Here is a 19,002-nt window from a genome sequence, read left to right on the forward strand (position 1 = left end):
CTGACTGAAGTCGAGTTCTTTACATTTTGTCTGAAGAACTTCCCAGAGGGCTTTATGTTCTTGTTTGAGATTCTCAAAGTGGTTTTTTTGTTCATCAAAATCTGCTGCAAGTTGAATGTGCTCTTCCTTTTCTTTCTGCAACTTTTTAATATCTTGTTTCTTGACCAAAAGCTCCCTCTCTAAGGCTTCTTTTTCTTTTTTTAATTGATTCATGACATTAATGTCATTGTTGGGGTCCAGACACGTCTTCCTGTCCCCAGCACTTAAATCGGGCTGTTCTGAACTGGAATTTTTCAATAATTCTTCTTCCTTCTTAATTTCAGACTTCACCTTTTCAAAAGCTAAGAGCAGCTGAGAACGTTCCTCTTCATATGCACTTGCTTTTTCATCAAGCATAGACTGCATATGAGCAAGCATGCGATCCTTTTCCTTTAAAGATTTTAGGTTCTGCTCACATATATTTTGTTTTTCAGCAATGACATCATTTAGTTCTGCAATATTGTCCTGAAGTTGTTCTAAGTAAGAGCCTTTTGCAGACAATATTTCAGTCAAATCACTTATTTTGGCATCTTTTTCTAAAAGTTGTTGCTTCAAAGTTTCAAGATGAGACTCCGAATCTTTATTTTGTACTTCAACTAGTTTCAGCTTGTCTGTTAACTCATTAACTTTCTTCAACAACTCCTCTGCTTTTTTTTGCTCTTTTTCTATTTCCTCCTGTCCACTCTTTTCTAGTTTTCCAACTTTTTGCATTAGATCTCTTCTTATTATCAATGCTGCTTGAAGTTTCTTTTTCAGATTCTCTTTTTCCTTGCCCATTTTCTCAAGATTAAACTGCATCTCCTCTTTTTCATTCATTAAATCTTTAAACACAGCTTCTCTACTGCTTAACGTAACCTGACTATGTTCCAGTTCTTTCTTACAATCCTCAAGTTCCTGCAAAACTCGGTTTAGCTCTCCTACAGAACTACTATGAAGAGCTTCAAGGTCGTGCAGTTTGGTATTTAATGTATTTCTCTCTTCAGAAAAAATCAGCATTTCATTAGACAATGATTCCATGATCTGGGTAACAGAAGAGTCCTTTTCTTTCAGTTGCTGGCTTAGACCAGAAATTAAATCCTTCTGCTGATTTACCTGGGAAGTTAAGTTTTCAATGAGTTCATCTTTTTTCCCCATTTCTTCAAGGAGACTTGCTACTTTTTTACCTTCAGTGTGCAGTTTTTCTTGAGTGGTTCTTACTATTTCTTCTGATTTATTTATCTTGTCTTGAAGAAATTCAACCTGCTTATTTATTTCTGCAAAAGACTCTTCCCTTTCTTGCAACAGAGACTGCTGTTGACATAATCTTTCCTTGACTGTGGCCATTTCTTCTGACAGACATTCAATTTCAGATTTGTATTTGCCCTTCATCTTTTCAATATCATTCTGCAGCAACTCCTTCTGCTTCTCAAGTGACTGCATACTTTTTAATTCATCTTTCATGGTGTCTATTTCCTTCTGTTTTTCTAAAAGCACCAGCTGCAATTGTTCTCCTTCTGTTTCTTTGCTCAAAATAGTGGTTATCAGAGTGGAGAATTTTTCCAACTGAATTTTACTATCAGTTAGCTGCAGTTCAGAATCTGAAGTTTGTGCCACCTTTTCTTTACGCGAAAGCCTACTACTAAGTAACAGAGACAAGCTTTGAGTTAATTCCTCTTTTATAAGATCCAGCTCTTGTTGCAAAGACTGGATTTTGCTATCCTTTGATTTCATTTCACTTTCTAAACTGCTCAATTGTTCAGTAAGATTACCATTTTGTAAAGTTGCCCTATCAAGTTCTGTCACCCACTTGTTTTCTGACTCAAGTAGATTTTGTTCTAAAGTTCCAAATTTAAGTTCTAATTTAGAAAGTTCTTCACCTTTCACACTAACCTGCATCTGTAACTTCTCTTTTTCAGTCTTCATCTGCAGTTTGACAGCATCTATCTGCATTCTTGAATAATTCTCACTGGTTTCTAGTTTTTCATTGATTTCTTGGAGCTCTTCCAATTGCTTTTGCAAACGATTTTGAGATGTCGTAAGTTGTGCGTTTTCAGCCATCAGTTTATTAGCATCTTCCTGCAACCGATTTTTTTCTTTCTCTAAAGACTCTACCTGGCACTGCAGACTACCTATTAAAAGCGCATTGTCATGGCAGTCTTGAGATGATTTGGAATTTACATTGTTCAACTCGAACTTCAAATGTGCTATGTTATCTGCCTGCTCAGTGCACTTCACACGCAGAGACTCCATGGCCAATTCTTTTTGCTGTAGCAGTTCTTCCCATGTGCTTATTTGATCTAGTGCTTTTTGGTGTTCATTTTTAAGACAGTCAAGTTCAATTGTCAAACAACCAATTTTCTTCTGATTAATATCAAGCTTCTCGTTCTTTTCCTGAAATTCCTTAGTAAGGTTTTTCATGGCTGTATCACTTTTCTCTAATTTTTCTCTGAGAACCTCAATCTCACTAGAAAGAACATTAACGTTGCTATCTGCCAGCTGTATACTGGTATCTTTCTCCTTTAAAGAATTAAGCAGTCCAGCAATAACTTCTTCTTTTTTCCCAAGAGCCACATTCAGCTCAGTTCTTAATTCATACTGTGTTTCAATTTTCTCCTGAAGAGATAAAAAGGCATTTTCTCTCTCATGGACTAGTTCTTTAGATTGCTGTAGTTCTTGTGTTAGTTCATGTAACTGACTTCTGAGCTGAGAAATTAAATTTGTCTTCTCTTCATCTCTCCTTGCTTTCTCCTTCAGAGTTTTGAGGAGACTTTTATTTTCCATAAGAGATGACTCCTTTTCCGATAAGGACTGGTCCATCTCAATTATTACACCCTTCTGATGTTGTATTTCTTTTTGTAAATTTACTTTCACTTCCTCCAGCTCTACCACCTGTTTCTTTAACACCTCACATTCATTCTCTTTCTCTTGAAGTTGCGTCTTTAAATTCTCACCAGATAATGAAATATTGTTGATGGTTAATTCTTTTTCTGAAACAAGTACTTTTAATTGTTCTGCTTCAGAGGCTAAAAGCTCCAACTGTTTCTGCTGCAAAAGAGCAGATTCCTGTACCTCAGAAAGCTGTGCTTTTAAGCTCATGTATTCATCTAATTTTTGTTTTAAAGATTCATCCTTCTGTATAATTGAATCATTCAACTGGGAAGATTTTTCTGTCACATTTCTAAGCTGATATTGAAGGTCAGAAATAACCTCCATATTCTCAGACAGTTGAACCCTAAGTACATCAGACTCTTCAGATTTGTCTTTTAATAACTTTAATTCTTGGGCTTGCCTCTTAAATTCATTTTCTTTTTCCTGCACTGTGTGTCTAAGCTGTCTGGTTTCAAAACCTAGGGCTTGTATTTGGTTTTGCAGATCTGAAATTATTTGCATATTTTGCCCTTCTGCCACTTTACTATCTTTTACTTTCTGAATCAAAGCTTCCTTTTCAGAAAGGAGAGTTTCTTTTTCTTCGAAGACAATTTTTAAGTTTTCTTTTTCAATCAAGAGGCCATCAATTTGGTCCTTCAGAGCTAAAATATTATGACTTTGTTGGGACAAGTGTGAAGTTAAAGCAGCTACTTCGTCTGACTTTTTCATTACCATAACATTAGCTGTTTCAACGTCTACTTTCAACTTCTCATTTTCTAGAGCTGCTGTATGTGCTTGTTGTCTTGCTGAAGTAATTTCAGACTGTTGCTGTGCCAACTGTGACTGAAGAACTTCACATTCACGTGACTTCTCGCTCAATAAGCTTGAAAAGTTCTCCTTCTCATGCTTAAGCACATCCATTTCTTTGCTTAGTAGCTGCAGCTGATTATTTAACACTGTACTTTCTTCCATTTTTTCAGAAACCTGCCTATGAAATTTCTCAAGTTCTGAACCCTGACTTTTTAGAGTCAGGTCTCTTTCCTCTACCAACTGCAATAACTTTGTTTTTTCATCTTTAAGGTTTTTAATTTCATCCCGCAACTCTACAATACAAAACTTACTCTCTTCCACTGCCTTAAGTAATGAATCATTTTGAAGGACTTTCTCTTCTAGTGACCTGTTCACAGCTTCAAAATCCAAAGTTAAGCTTTGAATTTTTTCCTGCAGCAGTAAATTCTTTTCCTTGCTATGGCTGAGCTCTTGGATTAGGCTACTGCATTCAGATAACTTATTATTTAACATTTCTTCTTTATTTATTTCTTTGTCTCTAGTATCCTTCAGCTGAATGAGAAGTGACTGCATTTGCTCATGCAATTGTTGTGTCTGTTCCTTGCTTTCAAACAACTGATCAGCTAGCACATTACATTCCTTTGTTTTCTCCTGCAGCTGTTCTGCAACGGAATTTTCTTTTTGCTCGGCAAGTATTGAAAGTTGTTGAATCTCTTTTGCCAGAGTGTTTTTATCACAATTTAGTACTGAAAGAGTTTTTTCATACTCAGCAGTGCTAACAGATAACTTATTCTCTACTTCTGTCACAGCCTGGATTTTCTTTGACAACTCACACTGTTTTACATCCAGGAGTTTGGACAAATTTTCATTTTCACCGATTAGCTGTTCCTTCTCTTTTTCCACCATATCTATACTTTTTTTCAGATATTCATTTGCTTTTATTTGCTCCACCAATTTTTCTTCTTTCCCTTCAAGATCTGCGCGCAATTGCTTATTAGCTGAAGCTTTCTCCTGTACCTCTATTTCCATCTTGTTGATTTGTTTATGTATTTCATTTAATTGGTTATTAAGTTCTCTGCAACATGTCTCTTTGGCTTTCAGATCTCCCGTTAATTTAAGTTTAGTCTCTTCATTTTGCTGCTCCAAAACCCCAAGCTTCTGCTCTAATGAAATAATGAACTCTTGTTTCTCCTGTAATTCTTTTTTAATTGTTTCTTGATGTTCAGTATGTTCTATAAGCTTCCTAGATAACTCAGCCAATTCTTCAACTTTTTTAGTATCTTCCGAAACTAGTTTGTTGTATGAATCTTTAATTGATTTTAATTCATTTTCAAGTGTCTCTGCTTTACTCTCTTTCTCTTTAAGCAAACTGTTACATTTTTCCATTAGAGTATTGTTTTCCTCAAGTTGAGATGTCAAATACTCAGTTTCTTTTCTTTGTTTATCCTGGGTTTCTTGTAACTTTTCAGATGCTTTACTAATTTGTTCTTTCAGCAAAGTAATTTGTGACTCACACTCCGCAAGTTTGTTATGGTATGCAACATTGTTGGCTTTGATTTCAGAATGGAGATGCTTAATTGTAATGCTGTTCTCACTGCTTTGTCTTACTAATTCCTCATTTTCTTTGGTTTTAGCTTCATTCTCAACTTTAACTCTTTCTAGCTCTAGTCTGATTGTATTATTTTGCTCGGAAAGGACAGAGATCTTCATGCTTGCATCTCTTACATCAGCTGTTTGTACTTCTTTCAGTAAATGAGCTTCCCTTTCAGCCTTTGATAAAGCCTCTTCCATCCCCCGTATTTCTTCCTCTTTGCATTGCACTTGATGTTTCAGGATGATAACCTGTTCAGAATATTCCGTCATATTCAAAGACAGGACAGACATCTCCCTGTCTTTTTCTGCCAGTGCTTCTTTAAGATTATCAATTTCTCTTTCACGTTTCTGGAGATCTTGAATAAGTTGAGATCTTTCATCTAAATGGCTTGTATTCAATTTGTCAAGCTCTTCATTAGTCTGGTCCAGATCCAGCTGCATCGATTCTATCACGCCATCTTGTTTCAAAGTCTAAACATCAAGAAAATAATGTTACAATACTACTTCAAACATATGTTAGAGGGAGAACGGAAGTTACAATCCACATGCAGAACGAGTATCAAAGGTAATCAATCTGTACCCAACTGTATAGTCACAAGATAAGCATGTTATTCTTTAGATTGTTTTAGCATAGAGAAAGTTTAGTGTATGAAATTTTCAGCAGCTAATGTTGTTATTTTGCTGACATTTAAATGGGCCATGTCAAAAGAACATAAAATTTCTTCCCTTACTTTATCTTAATGAGTTACCTTTTCCTTCAGTGTAGCAACTTTTTCTGTTAGATCACTGATGACTGTTTTCTGCTCAGTGTTCTCCACTTCATAAACACTGCATTTCTTTAAGGCTTCCTTCAGCTTAGTATTAAAAATAAAAGTCAATGTGACAGAAATATATAGAATTATATTAAAATTGTGATGTTAGAGTTATAATATTGAGTTTACATAACAGTGGACTTTATACTTTGACATTAATAAACAAGGATAACTTATCACCCCGATAAAACATACTTCAATGCAAAGCTCTGTGTTGGGGGTAACAAATCCTTACACCCAACATAAAGCAAAGCAATTACATGAAGTGAACAAAACTGCAAAGACACAGACTAAAACCTTCAGATATGGAAAACAATAACACTGCTCCTGGGACACAAATAGAAAGTTATGGCTTAATGCTCACCGGTTCTAATAAATTAAATACCATTTAACAGTAATTTTAACTTACTTTTTGCTCAGTATGCACAAACTTTTCACCAAGCTCTTTGTTCAGAAGATCCTTTTCTTGAAGCAGTTTCCTCAAACTTTCCATTTGTTCTAGTCTTTCTGTCATGCTCAACAGTTTTTGTTCTTTTTCTCCAAGTGATGTTTCAAGGAAGCTATTTCTGTCACTTAATCTAAGAAGAAAACACGTATTTAGATATTTTGAAAACCCAGCTTGCTTTAAGCTTTCTAGACTTACTAGCTCCAAACTATATTCCTAAAAGATTAATTATTTTCACACTTTGAGAATACTTCTCATTAGAAGTTCAAGCTTAAAGCAAAGAAAGCTAATCCTGTACGGAGTTGTAAAGAGCCTTTATTTTACCCTTTAAGCTGCTCATTCAAGCCAGAGATCAGAATTTGATGCTTTTCTACATCTCGCATTTGTTGGTTGCGTAACTGGGTGAGTTGAGTTTGCAAACGTTCATTTTCATTCTGCAACAAAATAACAATGACTAGGATTATCACATACAAACATGCAGAATAGCAAAAGATAACTGGAGTCATAAAAATCTGACTCTTCAGGATATTTACATCCTGAACGTTTACAGGGTACAGACCATTATTCTAGCACTTTAGCAGATACCAGTGCAAAACACAACACTAATATCACAAGTTTACGTGTGGTATTAGTTCACATAGATGCAACCCACCTTTCAGAAATATCTCCTTCAGCAATGCTGTGACAGCATGAACTCAAGGATGATCGCTGTATACCCAAAACAACACACACACTCATACTGTGTTAAGGCAGCTTACTTATCTTAACAGGGGAAGCTACTGCTTTGAAAAAATACTTTGCTCATTGGTTTAAAGACAGTACTAAATTTGAAATTTTTTTTTACCTATTTTTTCCACATTGAAGGAATGCAAAAAGCTGCATGTGGGGGATTGTGGAGAAAAGAAAAAGGAAGCAAGCTTCATTCACACAGCTTTTTTTTTTTTTTTTTTTAAACACAGTACAAATCCCCTACTCTAGCCAGAACCACTGCACCAACTCAAAAATTAAAACCACCAAAGAAACAAAAAAGACAACAGCAACCAAAAACCAAAAGCAGAACACATATTCAGAATCAACAGCAAATAGGACAAACATGGCAAACTTGTCACCTCTAATGGAAATAAGCTAGCATTCTGGAGGAGGCAGAACACACCTGTACCGCCCTCAATAGCTGCCCTTCTTCATCTACACCAAACGTTACCTGTATTGAAAGGCTTTGTTACAAGAATCTCAAGTAATAATTAATATAAGGTTGTCTTTCATCTTAAAATCATTCATTTTTTATCTATGTGCAACTTAACAGGTAAAGAACTATGAATAGTGCACCAAGTCTGAAGGAGTTTGACTAAGAGATCAGTTGTGTCGTTTAGTGAAAAGAAGGTCTGCAAATTATCAAAAATAGTAACTTGTCAATCATGAAATATTAAAAAATCTTTTCTGATAAATATTTACTTTACTGTTTTGATGCCTTCATTGAATAATTTTACAATATAAATATACATCAAATTAATATCTGCTGTTTAGATTGTGCATATATTAAGTAAATATTAAATTATTAATTATTTTTAATATAGTCACACCATTTTTTTATATATATATATATATATATACACACACACACACATTTATAGAAAAGAAACTTGAAAGATATAAGAAGAGGAAGACCTATGCCAGTAGTAACAAAATCTAATTCTGGACCTTCTGACAAAGGCCCCCTAAAAAGAATAAAGAAAATCATGTTGCTTTTTATGTGTTTCTAAAACAAATAACAAAGCTTACTTTCAAGCAAGTTTCTCTGTGTAATGACTTTACTTTTGCTGAACAGAAGTGACAGACTTCAACTTCAGAGCGTAATACAGTACGTGTACACTCTCTGCCAACATAATTATTAAGTATAAAGCAGGCTTTAGACAGAATTGCTAGCTGCAAATTGACATTTTTGTTCTACTGTAGGCTATGATTGTAAGAATATAAACAGAGAATAAAATGATTCTATTATATCATCAGGTTTTACACAACTACAAAAGCTCACCTGAAGAGCCTCCATTCTGCCTTGAAGCTGCAACCTATCTTCCAAATCCTGACAACGCTCTTCTAGAAAAAGAATTTGTTCCTGCAGTTGATTTCTTTCCAATTCCAACTCTTCAACCACACTCCGTAAACCTACTTAAGTCAAAGAAGAAAAATTATTTCAAGAAAGGCCTACTAAAATTCCTGAAGTCTAAAAACGGTTTCAGCTTTTTATTCACCGTTCTCACCAGTGGTGGGCACAATCAGACCTCAGGCATTTCCACTGGAAATACCTGAGGCCTTGCATTTCCAAAAATTAGATGGCAAAAGTATCCTGAACTGTTGAAAAACCAAAATAAAGTTGCACAGCTCAAGAACTTGGAGAACCTGGCAGAAATATTCTACACAATATGATGGCTTAATCAATAGTGTGGCTCATGTTACTTTAATCACAAGTTAATCATGTACTTGCAGGACCACATCTTAAGCAATTATTAATAAACAAAGTAAACTGGCCAAAATCAAAATTTGCAAGTAAGTCTATTCCATTTTAACAATAAAATATATTTGCAGCCTTTACCACCAATATAAAAACATATGCATTAAAAAAATAAGAATTTGATTTTTAAATTAAAAGCATACAGCAATGGAATGCAGTTTTGCTTTGCAACAAAACTGTTATATAGATTGGGAACACATTCACAGGAACAAGACTCATAACTTAAAAAACACATGATCTTGCAACATAGGCTATTTTATGGGCACCAAGGCTCAACCAGTTCCAGTGTTTGGTCACGTTTATATTCTACTTCTGAACTAGGCAGTTCATCCAGCACGCACATGCTTTAAAATAAAAAGGAAGAAAACGCAAGCCAAAAAAATTGAACAAAGATTAGAATACACCACAAATGGGTTGTTAGTTGAATTTGAAAACAAAAATAGACACAAAATACAGATGCTGTGCATGCTTTAATAAACTGTCTAGTCGCTATCACACCTGCATTAGGTGAAGTGTACTCTGGCCACCAACCTCCCATATTTTCTCCTTCAGCTGAATCAGCGCTATCCAAGGTGACGTTCAGTTCTTGAAAGCATTGTTTTCTATCAAAGTTGTATTCTTCCTACGCACAAAACATGAGAATGAATTTTAAATTAAAGAACAGCAGCAAGGCTAAAATACATACTCGAACAAAGTGCAGTTTCAATTAAAAGTCCTAAAACTCAGCAAGTGATTCAGGTGCCTAAATGTAAGTATATGGGATCACTGTGGACACTAGAGTAACCTGTCCAGCTTCCAGCTATTATTTCCAGAAAAGCCAAGTCTCCCACAGGTTTTGTATGGTATCCACCAGGCCTTTGAAGACACTCTCAGGCATCTGAAATGCCAACGGGTAACTATGTTTGGATACCTTAATTGGTCCCCTGATTTCTACAGTTAATAGGGTTCTCTGAATCTCAGGGTGAAGTATCAGAGTTAACTGAACAAAATTATTCTTCCAATGTTATGTTAACATGACAATGACATCCTAACTCTTCTTACAAAAGATTATCATTGCTTTCGTGCAAGTTACAGCACCAACTACCTAGAAGTACACCTGGATGAACTGACACTACTTACTAATTATTCAGTAAAGCTCCACCAACAAAGAGATCTGTAGAAATTGTATTTAAAATAAAAATGGCCTTAACATATTAAGCATGCACATAGCTTCAAGCATGTGAATTACTCCAGAAGGAAGCTGGTTATTTTTCAGTGTAAAATTAAGGACACTCATTACTCAATTAATAGAGAGGTGTGATGCCACTGGCATTTCTCATCTGGCTACATATGCAATCATTAAATTTATTTAAATTAAATTTAAGTTTTCAGCTTAATTAATCACAGAATCACAGAATCACAGAAACACTAGGTTGGAAAGGACCTTCAAGATCATCAAGTCCAACCATTAATCCAGCGCCACCATGTCAATGGTTCTAAGTTCTTAGTCCTTAATCTAAGTTCTTAGTCCTTAATGTCTTTAAGTGTAAAGCACCATATAAATAATAGTACTTTCCACATTTTTACTAACATACAGGTAAAAATAAACTCTTATCTCTTTTAACCTACCTGAAGCTTTCTGCTGGTCTGATTGCTTTTTCTTCTTGACTGCTGCAGCCTGCCCATTCCTTGAACTGTGGTCAGTTCCTCCTCCAGCTCCTGTTGCCCTGAGACTATGGCTGGATCAGAGCAGCCAGGAAAGAACCAGTCATCCTCAATCAGTTTTGTGCCACAGGAAAGCAATTACATTTATATCAGACACTACTACACAAAGAGAGACCAGGGACAGGCTGAAGTCCCTATGAATGACTGACAGGAACAAGATTAAAGAAGCAATCCATTGCGTTCACCTTGTGATTTCCCTCCAACATTACTATGCAGAACATAAGAATAAAGCCTGCATATCTCACTAAGAAGCAGCAAATTGAAGTCTAAGTTTACTTCCTCATCAGCTCTAAATGAAGACTTTATGCAGGAGACTGGAAAGAGTGGAGGCGGGGAAGAGTGAGGTTTTGCTGATAACTAAAAAAAAAAAAGCCAATCAATTAAAATGCCAAATTAAATCTCATTTCAATTTATTAGGTTAAAATATACCTAATTTGTATGATAAAGGCATCAGCTGAAACAGCTGTGTTTTTTTATAATCTGAACAATCACATTCAGTTTTATGGAAATGACATGTGTCCCTTTCAACTTTAATTTTAATATGAGCTACAAAGCCAGATAATTCGAGGAAGTCACAAGCATGTGTTACACCGCAAACTGCCATCAAACCATCTTATAAATTATTAATATCATTCTTTTTAAGCAAATACAGAATCACTTGTAAATAAACACACTGGATAAATTCAGAATATGAAAGCTTAGGTATGCATCCTGTTCATTGTTAGAAATTATTTTTCATTTAAAGTACATTCCCATCTGTTTTGTGATACGACAAAACATGTTTGGGGTAACAGATAAAGAAATAGATGTTTCATGCAAAGCAGACAGAACAGCCAGTGAAGAGATATGAAAGTAAAGGTGGCTCCATACTTTAATTGAAAGTTAAGATTAATTAATTACAAATTTAGCTTTCAATTTAACTACATCAGTCCACAGTTGTCCTCACAGCATGCAAAATGCAGAGAACTGATGTTGATGCATCTGTGAGGTAAACACCAGAAACTATTAGGAGATTCAGCCCTACTGCAAATAATCAGCTTTCATCCAAGCTGTCCAAGGATTACTTATACCACAAACTTCATTAAAACATAATTCTGTAACACCTACTAGATTTAAGTTCTTCCTGTAATATTTCAAAATTACATATTTACAATCTTCTCAGAAAAGATTAGAGGAAAAAAGCTTAAAAAAAAATAAGGACTCTTTTAAAGTAGGACTGCTAAATTGGATTTTAGTTTAAACCAATTTAGTTTAACAAATTTACTTTTGGTTTTAACTACACCTTGGCTTCTGGCACTGTCACTTTATCAGCATTCATTTTACACACCTTTGTTTATTTTCAAGTGTAGAGTCTACAATTTTGTTGTTGTTTTTAAGTCATTATACATACTTCTTCAAAGCCATAAAAACGAATGACAAATTTTGATCACAAAAGCCTTTGATTACTTAAGCCTCTGTTTACAAGAACTGTCACTGAAGTCAGTCAAGCAATTCAAGGAGCAAGCATTATTCCAGGTAAGAACTTAACCCCTTCTTTGGAGAAACAAATAAAATAATTAAAAAAAGAAAATAATCAATTTCTTGGAATTGTCCTTCAGGAACCCAAAATATTTAGGCTCCTAAGTATTTGATAATGAAAAAGAGAATGAAATTACCATTGTCACATGAAAAATGAAAGTATAGAAGTCGGAGGTTTAGAATGATTTAGAGCACTTAGGCAAGTGTTAGAACACTTTCAGTTAAATCAAGCATTGTTTTAACAACAATCAGTAAGTAAATACATTTTCTAATGTTTTACAGCAGCTTAGGGAGCATTTCATTTGCAATTATGTCTGACATAAAAACTGAAGAACTTCCCAGAACACCTTTCCTCAGGTACACACTGCATTTAAATGATGTGTCTAAATTTTCTTGTGTCACTATTCAGACTAAATACCACAATCTTCAGCGGTTTGCAGAGGAAACAAGCCCCACTCTATAAATGTAATCAATACCGTCACTCTCTGCACTTTTGCAGTTCCCCAAACATTCAACCCAAAAGAGACAATTGCCATATATGGCAAAGTGTCATAGACTATGATGGAATGAGTAGTGGGTTTATATATTGCTTACTGGTAGCTAATATTAATGCATGCAAAGTTCTGCAATTTATGGGATGGAATATAATTTAAAAAAAAAAAAATTACTGAATTTCAAGTACCGCTAAGAATATTTAAATTAATTTGATTCTTAGTCACAACCACTTGCAGCAAGCCAAGAAGTTTTCCTCTAAATAAGGTTACAACATAAATATGGAGTCAGCTGTTACCACAAAGAAAAATGAAGAAAGATGATTCAGTTAATGAAGAAACAGGTATTGCAAGGCAGAAAAAACCCAAGTTAAAACCAGCATTTGTTACATGTATTGCTAAAAACCACATACCGTCAATGGCAAATCTTATAAGGTACTGTGGGCAATTTCCTCAAAGGCAGCAACATCAGAAGAAATTAGCAACAGTACATTACAAACTGCCATTGCCGCAGGAACCTGCATGCACAAAACTGATGGGAAACTATGTTCTCACTGGCTGACCAAATCGCAGTGTAGGGTAGGAGTGGAGGGGGAAGGGACGCTGAGGGCTCATCAGGTGTAACGGCAAGAAAAAAGAAACAGAAAGGTCATGCTTATCCCAAGGGGAAAAAAATGCAAAATTAAACACGGACTGACACAGATGAAATTTTACAACTGCTATTAATATTGCATGTGGATCTGTAGTTACCACAGGTAACAGTTAGCTTTAATGAAGGGAGTATCATTCTCTTTCAGTTCCAAAGCATTACATGTGTAAATCCCTCAAAAAGAAGCGATGTGATCCTTAAAACATTTCTATGCTTACATACTGAGCTTCCAAATTGATCATGTAAATGAAAAATAATTCAATCGCAGATTAAAAAGACAAGGCTCAAATTAGCGAACTGGATTAACTATGATGGTAGATTGTGCACATTAAAATTTGCCATAAATCCCCACACAGTTAACTAACAGGACAAAAATTATAATAAAGTACTAGATGGCATTGAAAAATCTGAAATTTAACCAGACTATTACAAATTTTAATAGAAGCTACTTCACTTTCTCATCACCTGTTTTATTAATAATTTAGAAAACTACAAAACCTGAGATCACTTGACATGGTACTTTCTGTAGGTAATTAGTATTTTTAACTAGCTCCAAACCATTGCCAGTTAACATTACTCAGCTGACCTATACAAGCAACACTTAGTAACAGATTACTAAATATTCTAAGAAAGTTTTCTCCTCAACTATATTAAAGAGAAACTCTATCAGGTACATTTAACTAAAGCACCATCATCATTCATCAAATTCAACCCAACAACATAGTTCCCCACTCCTTTGCCCGCTGTTCTAGGCAGGCAGCTTTAATATTTCAGTGGTGAACTTTTTCTCATTGATCATTCATATGCAGAAAATAAGCTTTCAAAGTAAGCTCAAGCAGTCTTAGAGAGCAGCAACTCAGATGGCAAACAGAACAAGCACATCTACTCATAAAAATGATGCAAAAAAGATGAATGAATGAAAAAGATTCAAGGCAGTAGGAAAAAGTAGAAACTGCAAATTTAAGCAATTTCACTAGCTATACAAATCTTGTAAGTACAGAAATGAGTCATGTTGGTGTGCTACCAATTCAGTTTAAGTACAACAGACACACGCACACATATCTCTCTCTCCCTCCAATGTATAAGTAAGATAATTTTATCGTAAATAAAACAATTCACCTTCTCTCTCCTCCTCGATCTGAGCCATTCTCAAGGCCATAGCAGATTTCTCTTCTCTGACTTGATCACGGGACTCCTCTGACTCTGGTACATTTTCTTGCCATTCCAAGAGCTGACTCTGCAATTCATCCACACTACCCGATTCACTGGCCTAACAAGAGAAATTGCCCATGAAAACATATTTAACAAATCCTGCTGTACATGTAAACAACATTTTAAGTCAGCAAACCATTCACAGAATAAACAATCAAACAATTCACCACTTTGTATAAATAAAAATATATGAAAGTGGAGATAATTGCTATTGTAGATTATGCAAAAAGCAAGCCTCACCACTTTATAAAATACTGAAAATGCTACTGCCAGTTGCACTTCTAATTTGAAATATTTTTAAATGAAAAATGGCTTCTTTATCCAAAATATTTTTGTTGCACATTTTAATCATAGCAATGTTTCAAACTAAAACAATATTCAACTGTCATTATGTGGGCTAACACATTTCTATTAACTTTTTTTCCCGTGAACAGAATAAAAATGTTTCTGCCTTCCCATTTTAAGATTTTTACCAAAAAACCACAACTTCTCCACAAAATTTGGGAAAAAACAATTATCTTTTAGCAAAACATAATTAGTTCTTTCAAACTGGGTCTGCCGCTAGGACCACACAAAGTTACCGTGATTAATATATGCTGTACATCCATCTAAAGCCCTTTTGTAATATTTTCTGAATCTTCTCACTTTGTTATCCAGGCCTGTACATTTGTCAAGGTTACAGCTATTATTTTCTTCTGAAAGCTATTCGTATTGTATACAAAATAACAGCCACCAGACTCAGGTTAAATGTAACTAAATAAACAGTAAACTGCTTGGAAAAATATAATTTAAGGTATGTGGAAAAGTAAGTAGAAATCAATCTGTTTAAGTAATTCAAAACCTGTCAGCTCCAAAATCCAGCTAACACACTTTCAAAGTCTAATTAGCACTGTTTGAGTTAATCAGTAACTCATACAAATCAATTTTAAAGTTAACCTGTGAAGCTGCCCTCTTTGTAACTTGGTCAAGATCAGCTTGCAACTTCCTTTGCTGCTCTTCATACACTTCTAGCTTAGTCAGCAACTCTTCTATAAAAACATAATAAATTTGGCTTATTAGGACACAAAACTGTTAGGAAGTTCAATACAAATTTAAAAGAAAAAGATTCCAAATGAAAATACAGATGATAATTTATTTCAGTCAGAAGACCTCTGTAGGGCTGTGTTATCCATCCACCCATGGAACCGACTTCTTGTTTATTAAATATTGATGAGTGCTTTACATCTAACCTGCTAACAATTTAGACTGATTAAATAAAGATTCTACCATTTTCCATTTACAGAGAGGAAGTCAGAGAAAATAATGTAAGGTGAAACAGAAAAATCTCTCACAGAGCTCTACTTTAAACTATCTGAGGTTTTAAGCAAAAATTCTCTCTCAAATCCTTACAAGAGAAAAATACGTGAGATAATTCTTAATTTACATGAAACTCACTGCTCTCAAAAGTTTATTGTATATACTCTGATAGATTTTCCAAATAAGTTTGGTCTCATTTTTCCTCCTAAGAAGGTGCCTATTCCACTTCCTGGAGCAGTTCACACATACTCTGCCTAAGCCAAAATGCAACAAGTATTATGCACAGCTAGATTTAGCGAAGGAAAAACTAAGCTGTAACTTTCACTTAAATACTGCACGCTATTGTTCAAAATTGCATGAAGTTACTTCAGAATCTGTTTTTAAAAAAAAATACACTTTGAAAATTAAAATGAGAAAGTTCATTTATCTTTCTCTCTTTACTCTGAATCATCTGAAAAGGAAAACAGGTATTTTTTCCTACCGTTTTGAGTTCTGATTTCATGTAACGATTGCAGTTTTGACTGTAGTTCTTCATTTTCAATTTCTAATTCTGAGACACGATTGTTTAAGGCAGATACATCATTATTCTTTGATGAAAACTAAAAGAACAAAAAGTTATGAGTTTTTCAAATGCATCAAAACACCAGAAACACAGGGAAGTCAGTGCAACTTTTTTTTCCCTGATTTTTAATAAGATTTAGAATAACTGTTTTTCTAATATTTGGAAGTGCAATAAACGAGCTAATGTCTGACAAATTTACTCCTGAATGCTGGTAACACCAGTTTTTACTATTTTTGTTTAAAAGTCATCCTGTATCAACATTTTATGTCCATTCAATTTTGTTATTGAATATATATTTATTCATATATCGACACTTCAAATAAATTATTTTAATAATCTATTTACCCCATATTTTACTTTTTACAGTGATATCTCCAAGCACAGTAGCTTTAAAAACAGGCATGTAATATTAAACACAATGTTAAACATACATTTTTTAGTTCATCCTCCAGTTGCTTGATTCTCGATTTAGACCAAGCCTTCATTTTCAAAAACTTTGCTTCAGATTTGCTGGCCTCTTCTGTTTTCAATTTCACTTGTACTAAGAAACAAGACACAAAAAATTATTTAAAACCCTACCAAGATTAGTAATACAACACCTATATTTAATTCCTTTAGCAACTGGAAGTTATACGCTTACACAAGACAAACGAATTTAAAGAAAAACATAACACTAAGAACTGTAAAGAGAAATTTACAGTTCATGTGATTATCTTGGTATTCCTATAAACCTCATTATCACAGTATTTAATAATAGACACTTTTGAATTAGCATGGCAATAACTCCTCCCCCAAATTTAATGTAGTTCTACTTGCAACAGGTATGAAATCGGCACACAATATGTAACAGTACGGGGCAAAGGAACCCTTCAGATGTAACAACTGTTTACATAGGCTACCTTCTAAATCTTCCATCTTCTCTTTGGTTGTAGACTCCAGATCTCTAGCTTCTTCTGAATTAGTCTGTCCACTACCACTTAATTCTGCCACTTGTTTCTTAAGCTGAAACAGGGCCTGATCTTTCTCTTGCAGCTCAGTTTCATGTTTCTCTTGAATTTCCTGCAGTTCAGCATTATATTTCTCCTTAACTTTTGTCATTTCAAGCTCATGTTTCTCCATCATGTCTCTTAACTGGGCTCTCATTACATGTTTCTCAGCATCCAGTTTAGACTGGAGGTTTTCTTTTTCAGACAGAAGACGTTTCACGTTTTCATTAATCTCCTGTAAAAAAAAAAAAAAAAACCTTTACATTTTAATGCAAAGCATTTTTAGTACCACTGACAAATGCTGTATCTGTATTCTTACATACATTATAATCAGAAATCGGGACTACTGTTGGTAACTGTGCTCTATGACAAAAGCTACTTATCTCTGACTTTCCAAGACAGAAGTGGGGACTTCAGAAAAATAGCATCACTATTTGAGTGCAAGCTACATCCAACCTCTCCCACAGAAGAAAATGGAATAAAAAAGAATGTTTGGTTCTATGGAATATGAAAAGAAACTGAAGAAGATCTTTAACAGTGAACAAAAAGATTAAGAATGCTCACTACAATGCCTCCCAGGTGTTGTCACCTACATCTATTAAAATTAAAGTTGGCAAATTGATCTAGTTCTTCTTTACAATATTTTGTTGCTAACTAATTTTCTGATAGTGCTTTTAGTGCCTTTACATTAGTTATTTTAATACATAAGAGGTAGAAAAGATTACAGATCACTGTAGCAGAGCAGTCCACTCACACTAGACCTGCTGTTCAAAAAACTACTTTCATGATACCTAAACCTAGGAATATAAACCGTCCAAGTGAAGAAGCCGTGCAGAACAGCAGAAGGAACATTTCCAAATTATGGTTAAAACTGCTTATGTAAATAAAGCAAGGCTTCCTCCTATTTTAATACTAAAGCTGAGATTCCATTACAGTTCAAAGTGCTTTAAGTTCATGTTGTCATAGTCAAAGCTTCCCCCTACCCTCAAGGTGTACATTTCTGTCCCCTCAACACGCTAGCACTAGGTACCATCAGTTCTTGCAGCGCATCACTGTAGGAAGATGCATCTAACCCAAAATGAAAAACAAAAAACAAAACCCTGCATAAGGCAGGAGGCATAACAAATGGGAAGGACAAATTAAACAGGCTTAAACTACCATGGATCTTAACTACCTAAGCAGGACATCTACCTGGGTACATCGTTTCAATTATTTCTAGTAAGATTTTGATTCTGGCAGCCCTCTGGGTAAATTTGCAGATAATTTGTTGGAAATAGTATAGCTAAAATGCTGGGCCTGGCACTCCAGACAGGCTATAATGTGCCCGTTTCAGCAAAGAGTCCCAAAAGCCTATCCGAGGGACGGCAACGTCCTTTTTCTACACTGTTGAACTGAAGCAGCAGCACTCAAAGACTATAATCAGAGTTCATGCTAGCTGCCTAAAGACAAACAACCTTGATTAGGTATTGCTTTTGCAATCAGTAAAAATACAGCAAAAGGAAAGGCACACTACTAAAAAACACTCTCTTGGGGGGGGGGGGGGGGGGGAA

At 34.9% G+C, this 19,002-nt stretch overlaps 1 protein-coding gene across 1 annotated transcript in view; it reads right to left on the reverse strand.

The window, feature by feature from the left end:
• The window catches only part of LOC104625126 (centromere protein F-like), a 44,482-nt gene that overhangs the window by 18,483 nt on the left and 6,997 nt on the right, over positions 1 to 19,002 (reverse strand). The window contains exons 9-22 of the mRNA XM_010292672.1: positions 17,366 to 17,687; positions 16,982 to 17,001; positions 16,386 to 16,503; positions 15,545 to 15,636; positions 14,516 to 14,666; positions 10,643 to 10,752; positions 9,566 to 9,656; positions 8,558 to 8,688; positions 6,850 to 6,959; positions 6,490 to 6,658; positions 6,018 to 6,122; positions 4,693 to 5,739; positions 3,619 to 4,509; positions 6 to 3,459 (exon numbers count right to left, since the gene is read on the reverse strand). Coding sequence (XP_010290974.1) covers positions 6 to 3,459; positions 3,619 to 4,509; positions 4,693 to 5,739; positions 6,018 to 6,122; positions 6,490 to 6,658; positions 6,850 to 6,959; positions 8,558 to 8,688; positions 9,566 to 9,656; positions 10,643 to 10,752; positions 14,516 to 14,666; positions 15,545 to 15,636; positions 16,386 to 16,503; positions 16,982 to 17,001; positions 17,366 to 17,687 — 6,811 coding nt within the window. The remainder of the gene's footprint in view (positions 1 to 5; positions 3,460 to 3,618; positions 4,510 to 4,692; positions 5,740 to 6,017; positions 6,123 to 6,489; positions 6,659 to 6,849; positions 6,960 to 8,557; positions 8,689 to 9,565; positions 9,657 to 10,642; positions 10,753 to 14,515; positions 14,667 to 15,544; positions 15,637 to 16,385; positions 16,504 to 16,981; positions 17,002 to 17,365; positions 17,688 to 19,002) is intronic.

This window comes from Phaethon lepturus, unplaced genomic scaffold, assembly GCF_000687285.1.
Source record: "Phaethon lepturus isolate BGI_N335 unplaced genomic scaffold, ASM68728v1 scaffold15968, whole genome shotgun sequence".
Lineage (NCBI taxonomy): Eukaryota > Metazoa > Chordata > Aves > Phaethontiformes > Phaethontidae > Phaethon > Phaethon lepturus.